Source organism: Mustela nigripes, chromosome 4 (genome assembly GCF_022355385.1).
Source record: "Mustela nigripes isolate SB6536 chromosome 4, MUSNIG.SB6536, whole genome shotgun sequence".
Taxonomy (NCBI): Eukaryota; Metazoa; Chordata; class Mammalia; order Carnivora; family Mustelidae; genus Mustela; species Mustela nigripes.
The window spans coordinates 70,710,036-70,735,469 of NC_081560.1; the positions used below are offsets into that span (position 1 = coordinate 70,710,036).

Below are 25,434 nucleotides of genomic sequence, written 5' to 3' on the forward strand. Positions count from 1 at the left end.
TGATCTGCTGTCCCTGTTAAGAAGTTCCTTGCAAAAGGGTATTATATTGTGATTTAAATAGCATTTGTTATGCTTTGTAAACAATTTAGGTAGCTACCCATGCAAAAAAACTAGCTTTGCGATAATCAGAATATCTGTGAATATACTGATATGTCTGTAAGCTTATCAGAGCACTTCTTCATATGTCAGGAAACTCATCAAAATTTGTGTTCTCCATTCTAATGCAAAAAGTACACACTTCAATAATCATATCAGTTGTATTTTACATACTTAATATAATGGTGGTTTTGAAAACCAGTCCAAGACTATGATTATGTAAGTAAGAGTAAATAAATTATGGTATTTAGAAAGAAAAAAAGGATTAATACAGTGTTTTCCTTTCAGATAAAGAGGATTACTCTGAAAAATAACATACTCTCTAGTTTAGTTGGTTCCACCAATGGGATCTCTTTCTTGGTATATCTGATATTTGGGAAAGTGTATCCTCCCTCCCAGTATTTGACATTTTTAAAGCTGAGAGACCACGAAAAAAAATAAAAATACAACCAAAAAGGTGTTAGAAAGGAATCAAGGCAGAATATAAAATAACATCTTTTGGGTCACCTGGGTGGCTCAGTCATTAAGCATCTGACTTCGGCTCAGGTCATAATCCCAGGGTCCTAGCATCGAGTCCCACATCAAGTTCCACATCAAGCCGGACCTGTAGCCAACCCCCATCGGGCTCCCGGCTTGGCAGTAAGCCTGCTTCTCCCTTTCCCACTCCCCCTGCTTGTGTTCCAGCTCTTCGGTCTCTCTCTGTCTCTCTGTCAAATAAATAAATAAAATCTTTCTTAAAAAATAACATCTTTTTCTTTTTCTTACCCAAGGCAGTATTCATAATAATGAATAATCAAATCAACAACTAATAAATTAATATGTATTTGAATGAACCTAGAAAAAAAATGTGGCTGATTGTATATAGCACGTGGATATCTTCAAAATAAACTCTGGCCCTCTTGGGATTTTTCTTCCAATAGTTTACAAGCCCAGACTTTCAACTATTGGACTACTCAACGGTCCACTTCTTTCCCTCTTCATTTAAAATTGACACCAGTTCTCTGTTTCCCCATTTTAGAGGCACCACAGCTGTTGTTTACTGAACTTTCATGAGACCCACTTCCATCTTTCTAAAGGAATAGAGCACCTGGCTTCTCATCTTCCTCCATGTGCTCATTCCTCATCACCACTTTCTGACACCTTTCCGTCACCTCAGCTTGTAGAGTCCCGTGATCGTGTTTCCTGCAGTCCTCCAACTCCAGCCTCCGTCCTCCAGTACGATCATTCCCAGAATTTAACCATGGCAGGCACCTGGAATGTTTGTTTTTTGACAGCCAGCCCCCAAGTGTACCACTGCCCTCCTCCCCTTTCCAACCTCCTCCCTGCTTCAAGAAATGCAAAATCCTTCATAGTTTAATCCATTCATGAGCCCTCTTCTCAGTCCGTCATTGCCCTCTCCACCAAAGCCCCTGCCACATCCTTGTGACCCACGATATCAGCAGGCACAAGCACATCATACATGCTACCCAGTGTTTCCATGTATGCCCAGGAGCATTGCTGGGGGAAAGCCGGGACTACTCCGACTCCCGATTCCACACTCATTCTTGCCTCCATTGTGCCACAATGCCCACAACAGTCCCCTGACTCGGTGCTGGGAACGTTCTCCCCAACAGTTCTACACACATAATTCTCTATCCTCAAACTCTCCTGTATCTTCCCTGTAGCATTCAGAGCAGAGACTTTCCAAAGCAACTGAACGTAACTGGTCTCGTATCTCCTCCACGTCTCAACACACACCTGTCTCTTCATTTAACTTCCCTCGGTTTTCATCTGCTTCAAAGGCACTTCTTACACCATTTATCTGACTTCCCATTCTGGGTTTTGAACTTCAAGCTCTCTCCAGAAGCCTCATGTCACTTTAACCACTTTGTATAACCTGTCCCCATGCTGAGCACCGAGCTGGTACATGGTGGGCGCTCAGTAGGTATTTATTGAATGAATGAGGAAATAGATAAAGCTACACCTGGATGTTTTACTTGTGATTTGACTCTAGATAAGGGGGCATTAACTGGGGGAGAAAAGGATCATCAAAGACGAAAACAGCTTTCTGCTTCTTCCACTCCAGCTGTTGCTACTACCTCCAACTCTAGTCTTTGGGGCTCAGTTGATTTTTCAACAGAGGTGGGTTTTGGGGGGAAGTAATTGGAGCAGGGAACCAGGCCCACCTATGATTACTCTAAATGAAATAAAACAACTTGATTGTACACACAGTGTTTTAAAAGACAATGGTTAAATGTATATTAATTCAGTACACAGTATGCATAAAGTAACCTACCTATAAAATCAAAAGGGCTTCACAGGGGCACCTGGGTGGCTCAGTGGGTTAAGCCTTTGCCTTTGGCTCAGGTCATGATCTCAGGGTCCTGGGGTTGAGCCCCGCAGTGGGAAATCTCTGCTAGGCAGGGAGCCTGCTTCCCACCCGCCCCCTGCCCCCGCCTGCCTCTCTGCCTACTTGTGATCTCTCTCTCTCTCAATCTGTCAAATAAATAAAATCGTAAAAAAAAAAAAGGCATCATATCACCTCCAAACCATCTGATCACTAGCATTCCTTTGCTACATTCAAATTCTTATAACCTGATGACTACTGTTTTTGTGTTCTTCAAATGTGTAGTTTATCTATGATAGTGTAAAAATAGTCACCCACCACATCATTCTGTATGTTTTCCTACATGCTGTTTCTATTGTGTATGCTATTTAAAATTTCTTATGATCTTGTTAAAAATATGTGTTTATAAATTATAAATTCTGTTTTTTTGGTTTCTTCAGTTATGATTTCACCCCCCTCAATATGGTTGGATTCCAGAAAACCCAGAAACAGTATCTAACAAGATCAGAGCAGAGGAAGGAGAGGAATGGCAAATAAACGTTTTCCAGTGTCGAGTTAGAAAGATATTCGATCTTTCAATGTGCTCAACAAATGGGTTTAATAATGCACATTTCAGTATAAAACAGTTCACAACAGAAATATTTGCTACTCAGCCCATTTATCCTGGGAATTACACAACATGGACCATTTTCAATAACTCTTTTTATTATAATGATTTCCTCCTGCTCAAGCAACAGAGATGTACAAACCATTTTGGTCTAGAAATGTAATATGTCGAGATACAAATGTATTAAAGACTGAAATATAATCATTTTCATCAGTTTGGTTCAATGTTACATTGTCTTTCTCAAGGTACTTTAGCTTTCTAAAATCTTTCCGAGCAGAATATAAAATCGCTTTTTATTCAGGATTCATACAACTAGACAACTTGACAAAGCAGATTTATTTAAAAGTCATGGTAAACTACTGGTAGACCAAAACAAGAGATGAAGATATATTTTTAGGAAACCGTTGGTTTCTTTTAATTTTGTAAGTTAAAGGTCTTGAAGTGCCTTTTGTATCATAAAAAATAATATCATTTGGTATAATTTTGCCGTGTAGAATTTTATATTTTGGTGTCAATCCATATATATTAAATAGATAGTAACTTTTTACTTAATAAGTCCATTGAATTATGTGAAACCTCTTTGAACATTCTGAATGAGTGGAAATAAAACATCATGCATTTCATCATTCATTTATTCAGCAAACAGGTATTAGAAGCGTATGATGTGTATAACACAACAGAAACTAGTTCCTGAAGGAGTTTAACAATAGAGAGAATTAAGATATATTTCTATATCACTATAATTTACAGTACAGTAGATCCCCCCCTCTGCCCATTATCCACCCAGATACTTTCCAAGAATGCCCCTTGGGTGCCTAAAACCATGGATAGAACCAAACCCCATATATACTGGTTTTTCCTGTACATACATACCTATGGTAAAGTTTAACTTCTAAAGTAGGCACAGTAAGAGATGAACAACAGTAACTCATAATACAATAGAAAAATAATAACAATATACTGTAATAAAAGTTATGTGAATGTGCTCTCTCTAAATACCTTACTGTACGGTACCCATCTTCCATTTTGTGATGATGTGAGATGATGAAATATCTATGTGATGAGATGAAGTGAGGTGAATGACGAAGGCATTGTGACCTAGCGTTAGGCTACTATTGAACTTCTGAGGATAGGTCAGAAGGAAGTTCATCTGCTTCCTGACAATGGCCCACTGAAGGTAATTAAAACTGAGGAAAGTGAAACCATGAATAAGGGGTCTACTATAATAATTGCCACAAAAGATATGCTGTAAAAGTGTATGGGGCTATTGAGATTTGTGTTTTGTTTTTTTTTTAAACTGGTCTGACAATTTAGTGCTTAGAATTGTCTATTTTACAAAGCCACCTGAATGACAGTCACATAAAGCATTACACTCATTCTTTTTAGCTTTTGTGTATTCAGAATTTTTTACCACGTTTGTCCTGTACTTGGAAAGCAAAAATTCCGGGAGTGTTGAATTACTGAGCACATATTGTGAATAGGGCACTAAGCGGGGCACTGGTCCTAAACATTACAAATGAAGACAGCAGACATGGTCCCTTTGCTCGAGGAGTTCCTAATCTAATAGGGCAATGAGGGGAAAAAAAAAAAAACACATTTGCACTGAACATGTCTTTCATTCCTTTCTACATTCTCACCATCACTGGACTTGAACTTTATTAGGCATCAAAGAAACCACATTATTTCATCCATGTCCCCCAGGAGCAGGAAGCAATACAATTGGTTATGGTTGATTTTATGGTTCGCCCGTGATTGTTGATCAGACAGGTCCGTGTTTTCTTTTTTTTTTTTTTTTAAAGATTTTATTTATTTATTTGTCAGAGAGAGAGAGGAGCGAGAGTGAGCACAGGCAGAGTGGCAGGCAGAGGCAGAGCGAGAAGCAGGCTCCCTGCCAAGCAAGGAGCCTGATGTGGGACTCGATCCCAGGATTCTGGGATCATGACCTGAGCTGAAGGCAGCTGCTTAACCAACTGAGCCATCCAGGCGTCCCAGGTCCGTGTTTTCTAAAGCCCTGGGTGCTGGGCTGGTGTAACCCACACACCGGTGAAGAGCACTGAGATGGCATTTCTGATCCACTCGAGTCGCAAGCAGTCTTTGATGAAGGGCTTCAGATCTCAGAAGCAGAGGTCCCTTGAAAGAGGAGAATTCTACCCAGGAAGTGAGAGCTCTGAAAGACTTGTTTCTGGGGACTCTTCGTGGTGACATGACAGCTCCTTGTCGTTCAGAACCCTTCCTCTATGAATGAGAACAGAAACAGCGCAAGAATGGAGGAGAAAACAGGGAGAGCTAATCCAGAGCAGACTGTACAATGTATGAGAGAGAAAGTGTAGAAGAAAGTAAGAAAAGGCAAGATTTATGAGGAGAAAGGGAGGGAAGAGGGGGAAGGAAGGAAGGAGGGAGGAGAGGGAAAGAGGGGGAGAAAAGTCGAAGGGAGAAGACGGAGCCTATAACACTAGTAGCAACGGATCCAAGGGTGTGGTGGCTGAGTACTGTGCAGTAAATCCTGGGCCAGGTGCCCAGGAAAGAGGACAGTAAAACTCTAAGAAGTGACAGCTGTTTTATCAGGAGGAATATTAGCAATAATCATAGCTAACATGTACTTTCTGTGTGCCAATCCTATAAGTGCTTTGCATGGATTAACTCATTAAATCCTCAGGATGACCCTGGAGGAGGAGAGTCTTAACCCTGATACAGAAATGGAGTTTCAGAGACCTTAAGTAACTTACCCAAGGACACAAAGCCACTGAGCAGCAGGGCCCAGATTTGAATCACCAAAGCCTGTCTCCAGTGTTGCAACTCCTTAAGCACTGCGTTCCCCCTCACTGGCTCTCACCAGGCATGCAAGAACCTGGAGTAGGAATATGGCAGAAAAAAAGCAGGATGGATTGAGACATGAATCTGGCCACCCCTGGCTTCCAAATCACTTCCCACTCTTTATATGAGGAGAGACAGATATTTGGAACAAAACTCACATTTGTTACCTACACATTCCAGTGTAAGAGATACATTCCAGCATAATTTCAATTAACTGAATATACTTACTTTATAGTTTTAATGATTTTAGATAAAATCTTATCTGTGGTGTGTTGAATCAGATTATCTTTAAGGAGCACCTTTGTGGGGAACCCTCCCACACCATTGTTGGGAATGCAAGCTGGTACAGCCAGTCTGGAAAACAGTATGGATGTTCCTCAGAAAGTTGAAAATAGAGCTACCCTATGACCTAGCAATCGCACTACTACATATTTACCCTAAAGATACAAATGTAGTGATCCGAAGGGGCATGTGCACCCCAATATTTATAGCAGCAATGTCCACAATAGCCAAACTATGGAAAGAGCCTAGATGTTCATCAACAGGTGAATGGATAAAGAAGATGTGATGTGTACACACACACACACACACACACACACACACACAGTAGAGTATTATGCAGCCATCAAAAAATTGAAATCTTGCCATTTGCAATGACGTGGATGGAACTAGAAGGTATTATGCTGAGTGAAATAAGTCAATCAGAGAAAGACAGTTATCATATGATCTCACTGATATGAGGAATTCGAGAAACAAGACAGAGGATCATAGGGGAAGCAGGGAGAAATGAAACAAGACAAAACCAGAGAGGAAGACAAACTCTGAGAGACTCTTAATCTCAGGAAACCAACTGAGGGTTCCTGGAGGGGAGAAGGGTGGGAAAGATGGGGTGGCTGTGTGACAGACGCTGGGGAGGGTATGATGAACACTCTTAATTACGTAAGACTGGTGAATCACAGACCGGTACCCCTGAAACAAATAATATATTATATGTTAATAACAATAAAAATAAATAAATTTTTAAAAGAGTAGTAAATACAGAAAAAAACCCCAAATGACTAATGTCATTATGGAAAAAAGTTCACTCTAAGTAGTAATTAAATAAATGTAAATAAAACCAATAATGAGAAACCATTACCCCTTAAAAAAAAAGGGGAGGGGGCATCTGGGTGGCTCAGTTGGTTAAGCGGCTGCCTTCGGGCTCAGGTCCTGATCCCAGCGTCCTGGGATCCAGTCCCGCGTCAGGATCCTTGCTCAGCGGGGAGCCTGCTTCTCCCTCTGCCTCTGCCCGCCACTCTGTCTGTGCTCACTCTCTCTGACAAATAAATAAATAAAATCTTAAAAAAAAAAAAAGAACACCTTTGTGAACAATCCCAGCTGAAGCCCCTTAGCAGAATATTGGTTGCATGTAAAATACCTAAATTTAGACAGATTGTACTAAGATATGTATTATAGATAGATAGGTAGATAGATAGCAGGGGCTCTTGCCAAACAGATAGTTATTCTTAATTAATAAACCATCAGTTAGCTAAAGACTGACTGGTTGTAAGCCTAGGCAAGAGGAGAGCTCATTTACTCATTCGTTTGACAAATATTTATTGCTCACTCTGTGCCACGGATTATTTTAGTGATACAAGAGAATATGGAAGAAAATTCAAGCTCTTCTGTAGATTCCATTCTGGAGGTTGGGGGATACAGACACTGAGCAAATAAACAAATAAAGCTTTAATGTGTCAGATGGAAATAAGTGCTAAGAAAAAGAAAAACAAAATGAAATAAGATGGATAGAGATGGGACTAGATGCAATTCATGTAGGGTGCTCAAAGTAGGTCTCTTTGGTGACTGTGGAGTGAGACCCGAAGGAAGTGAGGAAGACAGCCACGCCGATGAGTCGGTGGAAGAGCATTTCAGCTAGAGGGAACAGCAAACACAACCCTCAGAGATGTGAATGTGCTCTGTGGGTTTGTGGAACACTGAGGAGGCCAGTGTGGCTGCCATAGAGGGAGCAACGGGGAGGGCACTTGGAAGAATCAGAAAGAGGCAGTGTCGGGCAAGACTGAGATTTTATTCTGAGAGAAATGGGGTGACACTGGAGGGTCTGACACTGGAGAGCGGTGATATAAACTGTGGAAGTATCCCTGGGAAATTAAAAAAAAAGAAAAAGAAATAAGAGGGTAAGGGAGGTGGGGGAGTGCCCCCCATGTGTTCCTGCGAAAGAGTATGGGATAGGAAATACAATGCCATCTAAAGCCAAGTAAACTTCTGCTAAGCTAAGAAGACAAGGTCAAAAGGTAGAGAAGGGATCACTAGGATGACAAAAAGCTCTTTTTTTTTTTAAGATTTTATTTATTTATTTGAGAGAGAGAGAGATCACAAGTAGGCAGAAAGGCAGGCAGAGAGAGAGGAGGAAGCAGGCTCCCTGCCAAGCAGAGAGCCCAATGTGGGGCTCCATCCCAGGACCCTGAGATCATGACCTGAGCCCAAGGCAGAGACTTAACCCACTGAGCCACCCAGGCGTCCCCCAACAAACAGCTCTTAAAGCAAGAAAAGTGGGAGCCAGAGACTGTGGGAGAGTGATGGGAGTAGGGGCGCTCTTGTAAGGAAGCAACATAGTACATGGCTTTTAATACCAATGTCAGCACACATGGGCCACACGCAAGCAGCGGGAAGGAAGAAGAGAGAGCCAAACGGAAGGAAGAGGGTGAGGAAGACGGAGAGGTAGAGACTAAAAGGTTGAGCAGTACTGGTGTAAGGTTTCAGGTTAGACAACTCACTCTCTCCTCCATCCCTCACAGACCCAGAGACTGCTGTGGTTTGGTCAAAGCCTAGGATAATTTTGAGTTTGCACTGTTTCTGGTGGTGTTCTTCCTGCCATAGGTAGAGGTTTCAGTCCAGCTGACAAAGGGTTAGCTGCCTTTAAAAAGAGATAGGAGATGTAATTTCATGAAAGGTATGTTGATTGTGTATTTATATTTATAAAAGTTCTGTTAAATGGAAAATACAGTTCGCACTGACTGAATTCTCACCCCAGCTTATTATGGTGGATAATTGCATCCTTACTGTAAGGGTGAGGGAAACTGGGGATCTGAAAATTTAAGCACCTACTGCAAGGTCACATGGTGGCCAAGCTTCTTATCCAGGACCATCAGTTCCAGCTGTGTAAATGTCCCTACATCTGGGGGAGACCTTAAAACCAACCATGCACAGGGCGAATGTTATACAAAACAAGAACACAGAGGCAATAGCCTGTCCCCTGACACATTTGAATAACGGCTTTGGGTCAGCAGTACTTGGGATTTCTGATATCTCTGGAGAGCCTCAGATTCACAGCATATTGTCTCTTACGCCCCCCCCCCCATACAGTGACCCCCCCCCCCCAACTTCCCACCGCCTCACAGGAGGTTGGCTGCCAACGTTTTCAATGGGTTACAGCTATGTCACATCGCCCAGAGTTATGCTTTATGTCATCTTCGAGGAATTTCTGTGATCACCCAAGATTTCTGCTCTTTAGTATCCTGGTGTGGTGAGCACTACAGTCATGTATTTATCATATTTTATTAATGGGGGTTGATTAATTTAATCCATCACCTTTCATTTTAGCCAAGTAATTAAAAACTCGGCTTCTCTCTCCTCATCTAGTGAATTTTTCTGATGTTTTCCTAGAAGTCTTCATTTCTATTCAGTCTTGAATGTCCAGAGGTTCATCTTAGAGAGACCCCAATACATTTCACATTTGAGGTCCAGAACCTCTGGGTTGCTAAATCCGAGTCCCATCCGCTGACCCTATTACTGTTTAGGGGATTTATAAGAATAGATATATAATGGCGGGGCCAGACGGCAGCATTTTCACGCTACCTCGGCAACAGCTATACCCATTGTTGAGTCTAATCATCTTTTTTATTGACAAAGACCTTAAGGTCCAGGGGCTGAAGTGTGTTGCCCAAGGTCACACAGGTGGTGTGTGGGCAACTTCAGTTTAAATTTCAGGTCTTCTGACCCAAAGACCAGCAACTTCAATTACCTTTCCGTATCTTCTCTTGTGAAAGTAAAACTCTCTGTTGCATCTCTCCAAACTATTTTCGTAACATCTCACTGAACGGTTAACAACTCCGTTAAAGAGGTAAGACCCTGAAGGTCAGAAAGATTAAATGACTGGTAACTGAGGGTACAGTGAGCATTGCTTTAGAGGAAGAACTGGGAATAAAACACAAGTTCTTGGCTTAGAAATAAAGGATTCTCTCCTTTAAAATGCACTCACATAGCTGATAAGGATATTGCTCAACAAAATTAGCAATCTTTCTCAGTTCTGGGTTATGGAGTGTCTCATTTACCTCAGAGTTTAGTACTTGCTCTTTTTAAAGAGAAATTGTTTAACTGGAATTGGAGAAGACAATGCAGAAAATTACCTAAGCACATTTTTTTGCAGGTCAGATTTTAGAATGTGCCTTCCAGACAAATTTAGAAATTTATCTGAACACATTTTCTTTCAGAAAAAATGTTTTTAGTGACCAATATCTGCAACACAAGAAAAAACAAATCCACACCAAGTAACAGGATGACTGGTTCTTTCCTGTTTAAGCAAAGTGGAACACTGTCCTCAACTTCTCAAATGTTATTCTAGTTATGCCACGCCGTTCCAGTCTGTCTGTGCCTGCTTGATTCCGTAATGCTCATGTGGAGAGACAAGAACCTCTGTTGCATTCATTGACCACCTACTATGGCCAGATGACACAGCCAGGAGCTGGATCATGGCCAAGGGGAGCAAGGCACGGTGCACACACTTGAGGAGCTCAGGGTAGTGGAGAGCAGAGCATCGGGCTTTTAAGGGCGGAGAAAGCAGATGGCCTCAAGAAGTGGGAGCCAAGAGGGGTGTCGGTCAGCTGAGGGACTCTCCTGGGTTTTAAGAGCAGGGCCTTAAAAAGATAATCGGATTTGGAGGAGAGGCTAAGAGGAAGGGAACTGAGGGTAGAGGAGACACGGTTCTGAAGTCCGGACATCAGCACACGGATCCTTAAACTTTGCTGGCTTTATATAAAACATGATTATCATATATCTCCCTGAGGGGAATAGGAAGAAGTAGTCCCAAAGGGGATGCAGGATCTAAAGCCAACTTTCCCATTGACTAACATTCATTGGACATAAAATACTTGCCAGTTACTGTATTAGGTATTGAGGACACTAAGATCTGAGTAACTGAACAAATCTATAGCAGGGTTTAAAAATCAGACTCTCTCTCCAATTTGTGGAAAACTGTTTGATCCATAGAGCTACACAATTATATAATTTCTTCTAGAAATCTAAAGAACCCTGCCAAGAATACCATTTACCATTCTGTATTATTTTGAGGAAAAATCCCTAATGAGACAAGGTAAGTTACATGAATATAGACCCAGACATTATATAATTTCATTTAAGAAGACAGATTTCAATGCACAATAGGATTGACCTAGAGCACCATTCGTTCTAGAAGAATTAGGTTGCACAGACACTCCATACTTAGAGCCCAGAGGCTACATCCCTTGGTCCCAGGACTTGGGCAAGTATTTCCTTCACTTGCTCCTGCCGCCAGACCATTCACAGAAGTTTCTCCCAGGTGCCTTTCTTTGCCCCTTCCTCCTACCTCCCAGACCCCACTTTATCATGATTCCCCCCGACTGTGTTGTACCTTCTCTGCTTCATCTGAACGGTCTCTCTAAAACGTGGACACACCTTTTAGCTCAACAGAAGGCAGCTATGGCAACACAATAACAATTGTTAGGCCACGTGTATGGTTGAAATGCTAGAAATCAGTGAAGTAGAACACTAGAAATCAAAAGGAAATGTAGGTCTTTCAATGTGATTATCACCATCTTTTATAAATATCTGTCTAGTTATTTTTCTGATTACTCATAATACTAATATAGATGAAAGGGTCTTAAGAACACGTTTTGAACATGTCATGACAATATGCTAAGAACGTACAAGTATTCACACACACACACACAAACACGCTAAGCAAATAGAAGATAGGAGTAACTATCAAAAGAGAAAAATATGACAATTACACAAATGTGAACATAGTACTGACATGTTGTAGAGGGAGCACAGGGATAATTATAGAGCAATAGAACCCATGAAAACGGAAAATCTCAAAAAAAAATATTATGTTTGGTTTTTTTCTTCTTAAGTTTCTAAGCTACTACCTGATATATTTCTTTCCTCCTCCAGGCAAATATCAAAACCTTCGTAAGTTTCTTCAATGCACTACTCTAGATCACATTCAACAAGAAAAGAGAAAACCCCAGGTCATTTCCAAATTGACAGGAAGTAATGTATTTAGAAGATTGAATTTATAAATCATTTAAAATTCAGAATTGGTGGTGTAATTGAGTTTTCCTAGGATGTTTAGTAAATTTTCAGTATTTTAAGGGAAAACCTAAGAAAACATTTTGGAAAAGCCTGGGTAAGAAAGAATGCACGAAAATGCACTGTATTACATTCTACTATTTCTGTTAAAATTATAGTTTTTCATAGTAATTATTCAATAAAAATAACATGTACATACTCATATAAATCAAGTTAAAGATAAGAGTAACTGTTTTGAAAGTTATTAAGCCAGAAAAGTTTTTTATTTAACTAAAAACAATAAACAGAAGACCTTTATAGGCTAAAAGTATACATTTAGGTGGACCTCCAATTAAAAAAATTGTGTAGTAGGTTATAGCAAAACCTTATTTCCAAGTTTCTGGAAAATACATTTTATACATTCAAATAGCCAATATAAATCAGAGATGATTTAGAATTAGATGTACATCATCAAATTACTCATTTTAAATAAATTACTCATTCCTTAAACAAGATTACAAGTTATAGACCAGAACTTTAAATTTTATTTTTATTTTAGGTAAAAACAAAAGTTTACAGATATTTGATATAAAGTGTTCACACAGAGAAAGCATCTCTTATGTGACACTAGGAAAATTTTCAGTATAAACTACATCATATCTGAAGATAAATCCATGAGTTCTAATTTTTAAAAACCTGTAAGTTGATTTGCAACTTTAGGATATTAGATACATGGCATGTAAATCATTATTCTTGAATCCCATATATTCATTCACAAAAGGCTTCTAAACAAAGGAGTCGGAATTTTGTTCACAGTTTATAAACTTTGCACAAATTTTGTTATTATAACCTGTTACCTACAGAGGAAGTTATCCATAAACAAAAACAATCTGGTATTTAGTAATTTTACACAATCCATTATAAAACTTCCTGGTCTAAGGCTGTAACCAACTGGGATTTCATATGAACCATAACCAGAGAGAGTGAACAATGATAAATTAACAGTATCAGAGAAAACAGATAACATAGAGTTAACACTCAGTGTATTTAATTAAAGTTTCTTTCTTCCTGCCTCATACAAGTGATCTAGTAATCTCAATCATAGAATTTCGAATCCATCTATGGTTGTTGTCAAATTCAGTAATTAAAAATGCAACCCAGTTTAAAAAGGACATTTTTCTCTTAATTTTAAAGATATTTATGGCTTACTATTTTTAAAACAAATTATTTACCCAAATAAATTTTTACCATCACTTGCTGGTTCCTGACTATTTATTGACAATTATTTCTAAATTACATAAATGTGTTAGTCACCAGCAAGTAAATCTTGTTTTAAAAATCATTGATGAGCATAACAATTTTTAAAATGTAAGGTTCTCATTTGTATCTCTAGTTTAAAGTCTAATTAGTGATTTGTACTGATCCAATATTTTATATAAATATAAAATCTAACCATTTGTTTTCTTCAGTCTCTATGAGGTTATAGATATCTTTACAAATTTTGTTCAAAAACTGAATTTTAGAAGACACACTCCTAAACACAAAATCTATTTTATGAATTTTCTTAAGCATAAGGAAACACAAATACCCACTTTTATCATTCAAGAACAAATTACTATAATGCATTGCAAAATATTTGCTAATGAAAATACAACAATTTTTATTTACCTAACCTGTTACTTCTCACTGTAGTATATAATAAATTTTATAAGGGCAAAATTTTGATTCACTCTGACATTAGCAGCATGGTTTAATTCAAAAAGTCAAAAGATTTATAGAGGTAATATTTCCAACTCAAACAGTATTTTGCTGGATTTCAATTTTTCCATAGAGCTCTGAAATAAATACATGTTTTTAAACTTTGCTTTAAGATGTGTAAAGGGGTTTCAAGTATTCTACAGATACAGACTTTAGAGAACACTGAATTCTTAAGAAAAAAAGGAGCTTTTTGTTGTTGTTGTTTTACTCCATTGTAGGATCTTGAAGACTTTTTTTTAGTCCAAAATCATTTTCACCTGCAATAATTGTGTTCAGGTTTTCTTAGCAGGTGAAGTATACATTCTTACAAGGTTTCAAGTTTCAGAATTCCAACAATGCATTTAAACTGAGTACCCACTGAATCACATTCTCTCCTCTTTGTTGTGTGTATGTGTGCCTATTATCTTCCAATTCTAATATTTATATTAGATCTTAGTCTTTTTAGCTCCCCAGAAATACCTTAGTGAACCCTCAGCAATTGCTAACCACTGAATAATTGTGAGCCGGCGAGCCCCTTCAAGTAGATCATTAACCACAGAGTGCCTGACAATTTCCAAATCCTATCCTCTGTCCAAAAGAAAAAGATAGGGCTTTGTGAGGCCGAAAGGAAGCGAAGGAAAACAAAACAAATGTAGCTCATGCTGAAAGTGAAAAGTGCTTGGACAGATTAGTATTTTCTTTTCTGCAAGGCGCCCTGCCAGACTTTTTTTTTTTTTTTTTTTTTAATAGAGAAGAGTTATTTTTTTGTCTGATTTTTCAGTTTCTTGGAAAGTGTTGGTATTTACCATCCCCACCGGCCCCTCATAATTATGGTTGGTTGTTTTGTGTTTTTTCCATCCGTCCACATCACAGACTGCTGATCACTCCCCCACCCCCACCCCCTGCCTCACTGTCAAAACCCCCAACTCTGGGCGACCCTGGGTTTGGAAACTCCGCGGACTCCCGACGACACATCCCACTCTTCCTCTCACGCCTCCTATTTTAGTTGCAAGATCCCTCAGTCCAGTTGCAGTCAAAGCCGGAAATTTTCATTTAACTACACCCCCCCCTCGCCCCCTACTCGGAGCCGAGAGCTGGGGAGCTGAGAGCCTCAGAGCACAGCCGGGTCTCGGCCGCCTCCCCTCTCTCCGGAAGGCTTTAATTTGCACACTTGCTTGCCACTGCGCAGCGAGCCCCTAACCCCCGCAGCCGCCGCCGGGTGGGTCTCCGGCAGAGTCGGCCTCCGGGGCCCCCGCCCTCACCCCCGCTGCTTCCCCGGCTCGGCCCCGAGCCCCAGTCGGAGCCCCGCAGCCCCCGTCCGCCCCCAGCGAGCGGCGCGGGCGGCGCCCTCCGCCTTCCCTCCGCCCTCCGCCGCTGTGCCCACCCCTTCGCTGGAGAGAGTGCTGGTAACTCCTTCCTCCGAGCTGGTTACCTGCTTTGCGCCGGGGTGGACACGTGCGAAGTTCCAACAGACACTCGCAGCCCCCTCGGGAGGCCCGAAGCTGCCGGGCCCCTCAGGTAAAGGCTGTGCGTTCGGGTGGGTGGGCTGCGGGGTGGGGTGGGGGTCCCCGGGGGAGATTTGGGAGCCTGGCCGGGGTCGGAAGCGAGAGTGTGGGTAGGGGTGACTGTGGTGTGTGTGTGTGGGGGGGGGGTGTATGTCTTCCGAATCGACTTTAGTTAACCCCTTACGAGCCGAGGCAGGCTAGTTACGGGCACCAGTTTTGGGGAGTTAGAGGAGTCTCCCCTAATCTGGCAAGAGGACATCCCACAGCAGGGACACCCCCAATACTAAGAGCCTGTGCCCGCTCCCAAGTAGCCATGCGCACAAACACCCACACACTCGTGAAGCTTCCTAAAGAGGAATATAAACTCTACTCGGACACTCATACAATAATCCACACTTTAAAATGCACTGCCTCTGGGGACTCCATGCGGGACTTTGTGTTAACGTGCCCCACATTTATTTCCCCACTAAAGCTCACTCTTCAGCTCGCGGAGGTGTGGGTGTGGCCTCCACCTACTCCACCAAGAGATAAATGTTAACGCAGGCTTCTTGCTGCCACCCCCTGCGGGGGTGTTATGCACACTTAGGAGGGCAGAGGCGGCCCGTGCACAGGCTTGAAGCCCCACAAGGACGCACGTTTGCTTTAGCTTCCCAGTTTACTTTTATAATTTAAAATATCCCAGTTAAAACGCACACCCTGCGGTGAGCAGCTCCGGGCCCCGCAGCGCGCCCCGCAGTGTGCACGTGGGGCGCATCTGCGTGTGCGCACACGCGGGAGTCGTGGTCCCAGTGCGGCCTCTTGTCGCTGCGCTGGTGGCGACCCTTGCGGTGCTTGGCAGGCTTCGGGAGAGGCACATGAAGGATTTCATTGAGTGTGAAGACAGAGAGCAGAGACAGAAAGCAGAAGGAGGCGGCTGCAGCCTTTGTAGTCGCGGAGGAATGCGGAAATGTTGAAGCACTATGTCAAACTTTTTTGAAATGGGGTCAAGTCACATTCAGCCAGCGTGGGAAAGCAACAACAACAACAAAAAAAAGTGGAGGAGAGGGGGGAAAAAGGCACTGTTGCTCCCGTTTCTCTACTCCGGAGCCGACCGTCCGGGGAACGAGGGGGGAGAGCCAGGGCGGGCGGTGCGGGGCCCGGCCGGGGCCTCGGGCGCAGCTCCCTGCGGGGGTGGGACGTCCGCGACGCAGCTTTAGCTGCTGAGCCTCGGGTTGGACTGGGGCGGGAGGGGGATGCGGGAGGGGCGGGCTGCGCAGGCGGCGGCGGCTCCTCGGCTACCTGTGTGGCCCTAGGCCTGGCTCAGACCCTCGTGCAGGCTCGGGGGGGCTCGGTCCTTGGCTCCCCCAGGATTTGCCTTCACCTTTTAAGGAGAGCTTTGAATGGAGTGTGTGTGAGGGTCTCTGCGCTCGCTGCGGTCCCTTCTGCCAGCACACCGTGGGGATCGCGCCATTTGTTTCTTTAATTCCTGGCAGCCGGCGAGCGGGCCAGCGGTTGCGGGGCAGGTAATTCCGAGGTGTCCCGGGGATTCCAGGCACGCGGCCGGCGTGGCGAATGTCCTACTGAGGCCGCGGCGGCCTTGGGTTGGACGCTCGCTAGGTCCTGGATTTCAACTGTATGGTGAAGGGAAGCGTGCCCCTACCCTACCTCCCCACCCCCGCACTTTGTTGTGCGGCGGGCTCCGGGGCGGGGGTGGGAGGGGTTGGCGCGTTTGGCTTTTGATGAGACCAGGCCTTAAGCCGAAAGAGGAATGGAGCCACCACCTCTGCTATTTAAGATCCAGAAGATCTGGAGAAGATCCAGGGAGTGGGAAAAGGTTCGCGACTGCTGGCCCCGAGGGCGCAGTCCCCTCTTTCTCACCCCCGAGTCTTGGCATTTACTCCTCCCATTCCCAGACTTTTTAAGACGAGGGTGAGTTTTGATGAGGTTGAAATTAGCTGAGAATTTCAGGGCGAGACGGTTATGCTACCTTCCTCCCGAAGTTATTCTTTAAGGAGATGATAAGGTAGAGTGCGACGATACCCCTTTCTCCCACCCTTATGGTCTCGTGGGCGACTCCCACACCCCCTCCAACCCCCCCGCTCCAGGGCCCCACCGTTCCTCCTCTCCCGAGTAGCGGGAGCCCCAGCCCTCCCGACCTCATGGGTTTCCACCAGGGAGGTCCTCCGAGTCGTAGGAAGAATTCCGTTTCCAATCCAGACTTCTTTACCCCAAAAAGACCATTTGTGTGTGCAAGTCGTTTTTTAATGTCTCCTCGTAGAAAAACTGAAAGTAGAAAGAAAGGAAGCAATTTCCTAGCAGATGTCTGACCACCCCTTCTCGCACACTCCCAGCATCGGGTTACAGGGTCCTGGGAGCCCCCACCCACATTCTGCAGCCCCACAAGGGTGGACCCACAGTCCCTCCACGGCCGCTTGTGCACAATACCTGAAAGCCCCAGGGCACCCCGGGAGCCCCTCTCCCTGTACGTCCAGGCCCGGGGAGGAGGGGTGGGTAGCAGTGCAACACAATGATGTAGGGATAAATATTAAGCCGTGACATTGACGTGCCCGGCACCTCCCCTCCCCCGCGCTCCCGGCACACTCTGGGCTGCTCGGCACGCCCCCTCCCGTTCCACTGCGTCCCGCGCCGAGCGCTCATCCCCGAGGGGCCCCTGCAACCTCTCCGCGCTAAGACGGCTCCAGCTCTGCAGGGAAAGAAAAGTAACTTCGCTTTTCTCGGAGGAACCAGGAAGGATTAAGCAGCCTGGGAGAGGGCAGGAGCGCGCCGAGGGTAGCGTTGGGGTCTTTATGAAGTAGGAGGAGGGGAGTCTGCGGGAACCCGGAGGAAGGCGCCTGGGATGTCTGATTGCACTTTTTCTTGTCCTCCCGTCTCTTTTTTTAGGTGGAAGGATTGTGGACTGAGACGCGCTCGGGCAGAGACTATGTAATCGCTTCGGTGTCTGTGCAGAGGACTGCGCTTCAGGGAGGGCAGAGGAGGGATCCGCTCGCTCCTTGGCGACTCGGCAGGCGGAGTTTCGCGGCGGCACCGGCGTTGCGCCCGCCCGCGGGGAGGTCGCTCCATCCAGCCCCAGCGGCCGCGAGAACCCGAGCGCCTGAACGCGGTAGTCAGCGGGGGCGAGGGAGAGCGAGACCGAGCTCCGGGGCGTGAGGGAGCGGGCCGGGGAGTCCGGGAAGAGGCGAGCGGCGGTCGCGAGCGAGCCAAGCGCGCCCCCCGCCCGTGCCAGCGGTGCCGCGCCGGGCGGCGTCTGGGCGGCATGGAGAAGGACGGCCTGAGCCGCGCGGACCAGCAGTACGAGTGCGTGGCGGAGATCGGGGAGGGCGCCTATGGGAAGGTGTTCAAGGCCCGGGACCTGAAGAACGGAGGCCGTTTCGTGGCGCTGAAGCGCGTGCGGGTGCAGACGGGCGAGGAGGGCATGCCGCTCTCTACCATCCGCGAGGTGGCGGTGCTGAGGCACCTGGAGACCTTCGAGCACCCCAACGTGGTCAGGTGAGGGGGGGAGCGGCGCCCGCGCCGTCGGAGGCCGAGCGCGCGGGGGAAGGGCAGGGGACCCTTGAGGCCGGAGGGCGGCTGGGGAGGCACGGCCTGTTGCCCTTACAGAGTGAGCGTAAGTTTGGTCGACCCAGCCGCAAGCCAGAGCCGGCGACCTTCCCACGCAGCGAGCAGAAAGACGAGTCAGGAAATGGGACCTGCGCAGGCTTCCCCGCGGCGGTGCCAAGTGCTCTGTTTTCTCCCTGCTGTCCCTGAAAAGGGGGTCCAGGAAGTTGGGTGCCTTTTAGGGAACGAGCCAACCTGAGACGTGCTCTGCCAGCCCCCCGCATATTTTCCCTGGCCTTTGGGGAATTTTTGAGAGCCTGAGAATAAGAGAAGTGGCAGGGTGCGGTGAAAATCAGTAGGATGAGAACTTTCCTCATGGAGCCGAGTATAAATAAAGGGTTTTTTTTTGTTTTGTTTTGTTTTGTTTTGTTTTTTTAAAATAGCAACTTAAGAATATTATTGCCAGTCACGTCTAGTTTTTCTTATTGAAGTTATATAGGGATAAATAAGTGTCAAGCAAGAGCGCCTGAACATTTTCTTCCACAAATATTGCTTGTTTGTATGTATTACTAAATGTCTCTAGTCTAGCATGGTTCTCACACTACTTCTTAGAATTAGTGATGTGTGAATCTAAGATGTGGAATCTTCAGAGGGTCACAGGGTAAACGTTCTGCTTTTGCGTCTTCTGGAGGAGATGTGGAAAGTGGATGGAGAGACAGCATTTCTTAAAGCCTCTCCTGTGTTGTAACCAGTAATTAAACTGAAGTGTGTGTGACTAGGATAATGGTGTTTTCTTAGTGATCCTGGAATTTCCCCATTGTGTGGTTGAGATTGTGTGGTGTGTCATGCTTTTCTTTTTTTGAACAGATACGCTTAGTTTTAAGCAGAAAAGGAATGCATAGAAGGGTCTACAAATTTGGGTGTGATTTTTTACCTATCTCAGCCCTTAGGAAAGTGTTTGAAAAAGGAAGTCGTGGGGTGTTCTTCCTGTCCTCTCATCTATCTGGGGATTCTTTTCAACAAATACATGCCTACTGTGTGTGCTGTAGATGAAATTATGTAAATAAGCACAGCTAAATATTTTTGTAAAAAGTCAAACAATTTAAGATTAGTCATCAAAGTCAAGAGACCTGAGACTGACCTTTGAAATACCAAGACCTACAGAGACTCAGAGAGCCCAAGTGTCTACCAATCTTCCTGGGAGGTTTTGACTTGTCTCCCCTTAACCTATGTGATTTGTGTGGTGCTTTGTTACCAACACAGTTAGACTAAGGCTAGAAGGCTGCAAAGAATCATAAATACGTAAATAAGGTAGTAAATGGCTATGAAAATAGGACCCCCATTATAAACTTCTGCTTGAGCCAGTAAAAAAGAAGGTGTGAAGGAGAATGAGTGTTTTAAGGAAGATGGGGTCATAAGTAACAGCAATAGATTACCTTTTGTGTGTGTTTTCTTTGTTAAAAACCAAGAGAAACTCTTCCTGTGAGTCTTTGTGATATTGGAGGAGAAAAGGGAGTATACATTTTGTCCCCTGTAACTTAGTTATCTTCCTGGAGGAATCACCTAGGTACTTCCCAAAAGATAAATTCTACCCCTGTAATTTTAGGATCCAAGTTTTTGTTCTCTTGTCTGTTGCCTGTGCAGTGTGTCCAGTTAAGGACCCTTACTTGTAAATAGATAAAATACTATCCTTCCAACCTAGAGGTGTTATAGAAGCACCCCTATGTAATGCTGTCTCCTACAAAGCACTGCTCCTGTAACAGGATGGTTTTTTCCATTGTGTTGGTAGATTTGGGCTAAACCATTCTTATTCTCTTGATTTATCCTCTTGAAATTGATTTGTGTTTAAAGATTTCTAACTGACCCATGACTTGGATTCTGTACTGAGAAATTTCAGGAGACAATACTTAATAAATTCAAGATGAAATTATCTAAAGGTTTTTAAAAACCTTATTTTGACAGATTAAGTGCTGATGATGACGCCTACCTCTTAGGAGTTGCGAGGAAGAGCTGAGATAGTGTAGATGAGAGCACTGTGTAACTTTAAAAATGCTTTAATGTCCAAGTATTATTTGTTTTCGTACTAATTAGTGGGGTCCTCATCTCGATCCAAGTTCCCAGTAAAGCATCTATTCCCCTTACCTTTTCAGTGTAACAAATCATACTCAAACCCAGACCCTACAGGCTCTGAAACCAAGAAACTACTTGGATATAATGGTCAGAAAAGACCATCAGTCATGTCATGAAATTCAGTGACTTGATGATGTCATCTTCACGAGCTACATATCTCTGTTCCATTTTGTTTCCTTCCTTTTCTCTTCCACCTCTGCATTGGGGCAATCATTGGTCCCCATGACTTGCCTAACTAGATGAGGAACTCAAGATTTTGCAGGTTGCTAATATTTATTGAGGTAGGGTCAGAAATCAAGGACAGAAAACAATACTTCTTTTCTTTCCAGGGGAGAGTTGTCAAAGTTGGACCACCCTCCCCATACCTGGCTTATTGGTGCCCCACAGGACCAGTAGACAGTGCTATGGCTGGTTCTTTAAAGACTTCTGAAAAGGACAGATGTCTTTGTAAGTGCCTTCAAGTCTTAAGTAATTGGTCATAATTATAGGCCCTTCCCACAGGTAGTTAAGCCTGTAAGCTTGAAGGAACATGATAAACATACTAGATTTTTCAAAAGTTGAGATTTGATTTTGATGGATTTGCCAGAAAGGCTGACTTGTTACTGCTGTACTGCCTTTATGCACAGGGGTAGTGACTTGAAATTCTTGTTTCCCTGTGCTTGATGTATCCCAGGCCTGGGCTTGATCAGCCAGTCAATGTCTAGGATGTAAATTTACTCTTATTTTATTGTCAGTAATCCCAAATCCTAGAGCCTTTGCCAGAATTCTGTGTGAACCTGTGTTAGAGCTTCTGCACTCCACAAAAGACTCCTCTGTTTTACCTTCTGAACTGGGTAGATAAAATAATGTGTTCTATCAGCAGTCTCTTGATTCACCAAATATGTAATGATGGCTTGTTGTGTACCAGACACTGCTAGAATCTGGGGATTCATCAGTGAACAGGTCAGAAAAAGTCTCCATACTTTTAGAACTTACTTCGTAGTTTGTCGTTCTTTTTCCTCTTTTGAAATTCACTTCTCTTTATTTCCAAGCACTTGTTGTGCCATATTTAGCCTCACTAGTTGTGTAGAGCAACTAATACTTACAATAATTTGGTTACCAGGAATTTAGTGATTGAGTAACTAATATAACCAAAACACTAATCAGAATCAAATGCTTTTTAAAGCATTAGGAAGAGACATAGAGATAGATGTCTACAAGACATTATTGACATGTAACTAATAGATATGAACATTTGGGCTCCATGTATCTAAGAGGGATTGAGGAAGGACCTACTGGTTACCAGGAGGTTAGGTGCTGGGAATGATACTTGGGTAAATCACGCCTACTTCCCTCAAATAATTCCCCCCTTGTTTGAAGGAGTAAGATGATCGCCAAACCCTGATTCGTGAAATAATATTGTGTCATTACAAAGATCCTGGTAAGCACCACCAGCATTGTCCCCAGGGATTAAATTTATTAGCGTAATTCAGATCAAGTCCTGGTTCAGAAATTGAAACTAATGGCTTTTATCAGTGGATAAACTTAGGATATCTGAATATGTTAAATTATTATTGTTGGCATATTTAATATGGCTTTAAGAAAACACGTCAGAAAAATCCATGCACCTCAGTGATAAGTATTCAAGGAGAGTTTTCCAATTTTCTCTTTTTAAAGAGCTCAGTAACTTACAGTATAAAAGGAAAATAATAATGTGATTTTCTCTAGGGAAACCAAATCATTAACAGGGTAGAAGAAACATGGCATACTATTTGGTGCAGCATAAAGCTGAATTCTCAGGTGGGTTAGTTCATGGGAATCCTGAATCAAAGTATTACTTTGTGGGTGAATAATAATGTCTGTTAAGGGCTTGTTCTAGTGAAAGCAGGAAAAACAGGGGTTTAATTTGCTTTTTTTTAAGTCTCAGTATGTTAGAAGTATGTTTGCCCCTTCATTCTTTAAGAGTCCCTTGAAAAGTTTCCAATTTATCAAGGTTCTTTAAGAAATAAACATTTTCACAATTACGTTCTGCCCATTCCTTGTTCCTGCTGAAGAACTTGGTAATGTTGAATTGTTGGCTTTGCACTTGTATCCTTTTTACATAACTGTTAACACCTTGGAATTATTAGAATTTCTCTATTAAGGAGGAAAATGGCTTATAGAAGGAAATTTGTATAAATTTGAATATCTCTTGGTATATTTCTCCTATATTTAAGATTTGAACAAGTGAATATCTGAAAACAGACTCCCTGTTAAAAGTAAATTATCTATTGTTGTTTTTTTAATGCCTCACTATCAGTGATTCCTTAGGAATGTTCTTTCAGATTGAAACCTCTAATACTTAAATTGTGTCATTGTAAACTCATGGACATTATTAGAGTTGGAAGGACTTTGGAAATCTTTCAGCCCTTTTATGTTTTAGGTAAAGAAATAAGGTCAGAGGTCAAGAAGCTTGTCCATCGTGCAGTTTATAAGCTGGTGACTTGTTCTAAGATCTGAGTACCAATTTTTTTAAAAAAATTCTTTTTGTTTGTTTGATGGAAGAAGCTAAAAGAGTGAGTACATTTCTAGTTTGGAAAAAATGAGCTATATGTAGACAAAGGTGCTGGTTTGCCAGGAATAAATGACATATCAATTCAGGAAATTCCTGAATTCTGCAGTATGCAGAATAAAAGTATGATGATTATCCATTAAATTCTGCCTTTAAAGAATTTAAGTAATAAGTATGATCATATAAACAGCTGTAGTTAAAAAATAACACAGGTTAAAAATACACTTGAGTAATAATAGTGAATTAATTTTAGACAAAACAGTAGGAAAGATCAAAATGCTTGTCTGATGAATGAACTGTTACATAATGTGGGCTCTGGTATCTACTACCCATATAATGAAAGAAACATCAGAATACTTGAAAATTAGGCAGCATAACAACCTCTTCATACAGAAGCAAATACAGTGCTAATGCTTCCTGAAGAACTATCCTCACTGTTGCTCTATTTGTAGGAAGGTTCAGATGAGCTTGTCTTCCTCGGAGGGATATTGTGAGCTTCTTGGTGTAATAAAACATGGCAGACACGAAATCTGGGTGCAGGAGGTTTGGTGACAGGACAGGGTGGTGTGCTTAGTGTTGGTCTTTGTCCAAGGGCCAAGAAGCACCATTGAAAGTGGCTACTGGAAGTGATTGGTAACAAGCATGCCTACATGAAGGTCACCTTCATGAATTCATCATGTTTGTGTGATGAATTGTGGATTCCAAGCCTGCTGGGGCAGGTAAGGCAGCAATCAGTTTTGTAAGAGACACTGAGCAGTTGTTTTGAATATCACCAGCTTGCTGCCACACTTGATTTCGTTTCACCATCTGCACAGGCAGCTCTCTGCCGAGAGGTGAAGTCAGAACCTTAAGGCACGTGGCAGAATCCATGTGAGTGTGCATCAGTGGCCTGGAGGTCCATGTGGGGTAGGGTTATTACTAAACATTTTAGTAATTTCCTACGCTTGACCAACTGTTGGCTTTGTCATTTAAGTAGCTCTTTTAATTTCTTAGTACTTATTATCTGGCCTTCCTAAAGGACTTTAATGCAGTAGAATTAGAATCACAGTTATGGATTTCTGAATTGGAAGGGATCTTCAATAGAGCCTAGTCTAAACTCCCTTTGGTCTTTGTAGGAATTGTTTTGTAAATATGTAAAACACTTGTCTTATTTTTCAACTCTTTTATTCCACCATTGCATGCATTGTTGATAGAAAGTGACGATGGCCAAGGTTCAGATGCAGGTTTAGAGCCAATGTTAGCAGGACAGGATGTTAGTGGTCATTACGTATCAGAAAACACACTCTTAGGACATAAAAATTATTTTCAGTTTAAGGATTGTATGTTTCTGACTTGAGTCCAGGATTATATCTCTTATATCTATAAGTAACAACAGCATCTATAACTGTTAGTTCCCAGTGTATATTTTCTGAATGAATGAGGTCGAATAAATTAAATTATGAACCCCTGAGATGAGAACTTTTCATCCTTTTAGAGCTGCGTACAGTGTTAGCAGGTACCTCCAGCTAAACATGGGGAAATTACTGGAGATTAACTGCAATGCATCTGCACACCAAGACTATTTAGTAAGAACTTTCAAATACTTATATCCATTTTTAAATGAGACAGATGCCCATTTTTTGGTCTTCACTGCTAGCATTGGTTTTGGAAGGTCTTCCTCTGCGTTTGCTCCGGGTAGCCTACAGGTACGCAGACGACTTCTTTTATCCTGACTTTGCTCCTTGCAAATCCACCTCTGGGACTTCAGCTGGGGCTGATTTCAGAATGTGCGCTCTGTGCCCTCCCCTGTACTGCTGTTTCTACCTGTTGAAATGCTACCCATGCTTCAGAG

The 25,434-nt window shown here is 43.0% G+C and overlaps 1 protein-coding gene and 1 long non-coding RNA gene across 5 annotated transcripts in view; one reads left to right on the forward strand and one right to left on the reverse strand.

The window, feature by feature from the left end:
- Positions 1-3,841: 3,841 nt before the first annotated feature.
- On the reverse strand, positions 3,842-15,421 carry LOC132015948 (uncharacterized). The gene is made up of 3 exons (XR_009403835.1): positions 15,337-15,421; positions 5,756-5,877; positions 3,842-5,264 (listed from the first exon to the last, which is right to left on the reverse strand). It is a non-coding gene; the product is annotated as an uncharacterized LOC132015948 (long non-coding RNA).
- CDK6 (cyclin dependent kinase 6) overlaps positions 15,264-25,434 on the forward strand; it is a 239,358-nt gene continuing 229,187 nt past the window's right edge. The window contains exons 1-2 of one of the 4 annotated variants that reach the window (XM_059396854.1): positions 15,264-15,422; positions 18,290-18,895. In XM_059396854.1, coding sequence (XP_059252837.1) covers positions 18,663-18,895 — 233 coding nt within the window. In that variant the 5' untranslated portion in view covers positions 15,264-15,422; positions 18,290-18,662. Of the gene's footprint in view, positions 15,423-15,442; positions 16,912-18,039; positions 18,179-18,289; positions 18,896-25,434 lie in introns of those variants that run through there. The other 3 variants (XM_059396855.1, XM_059396857.1, XM_059396853.1) reach the window with 3 other exon arrangements.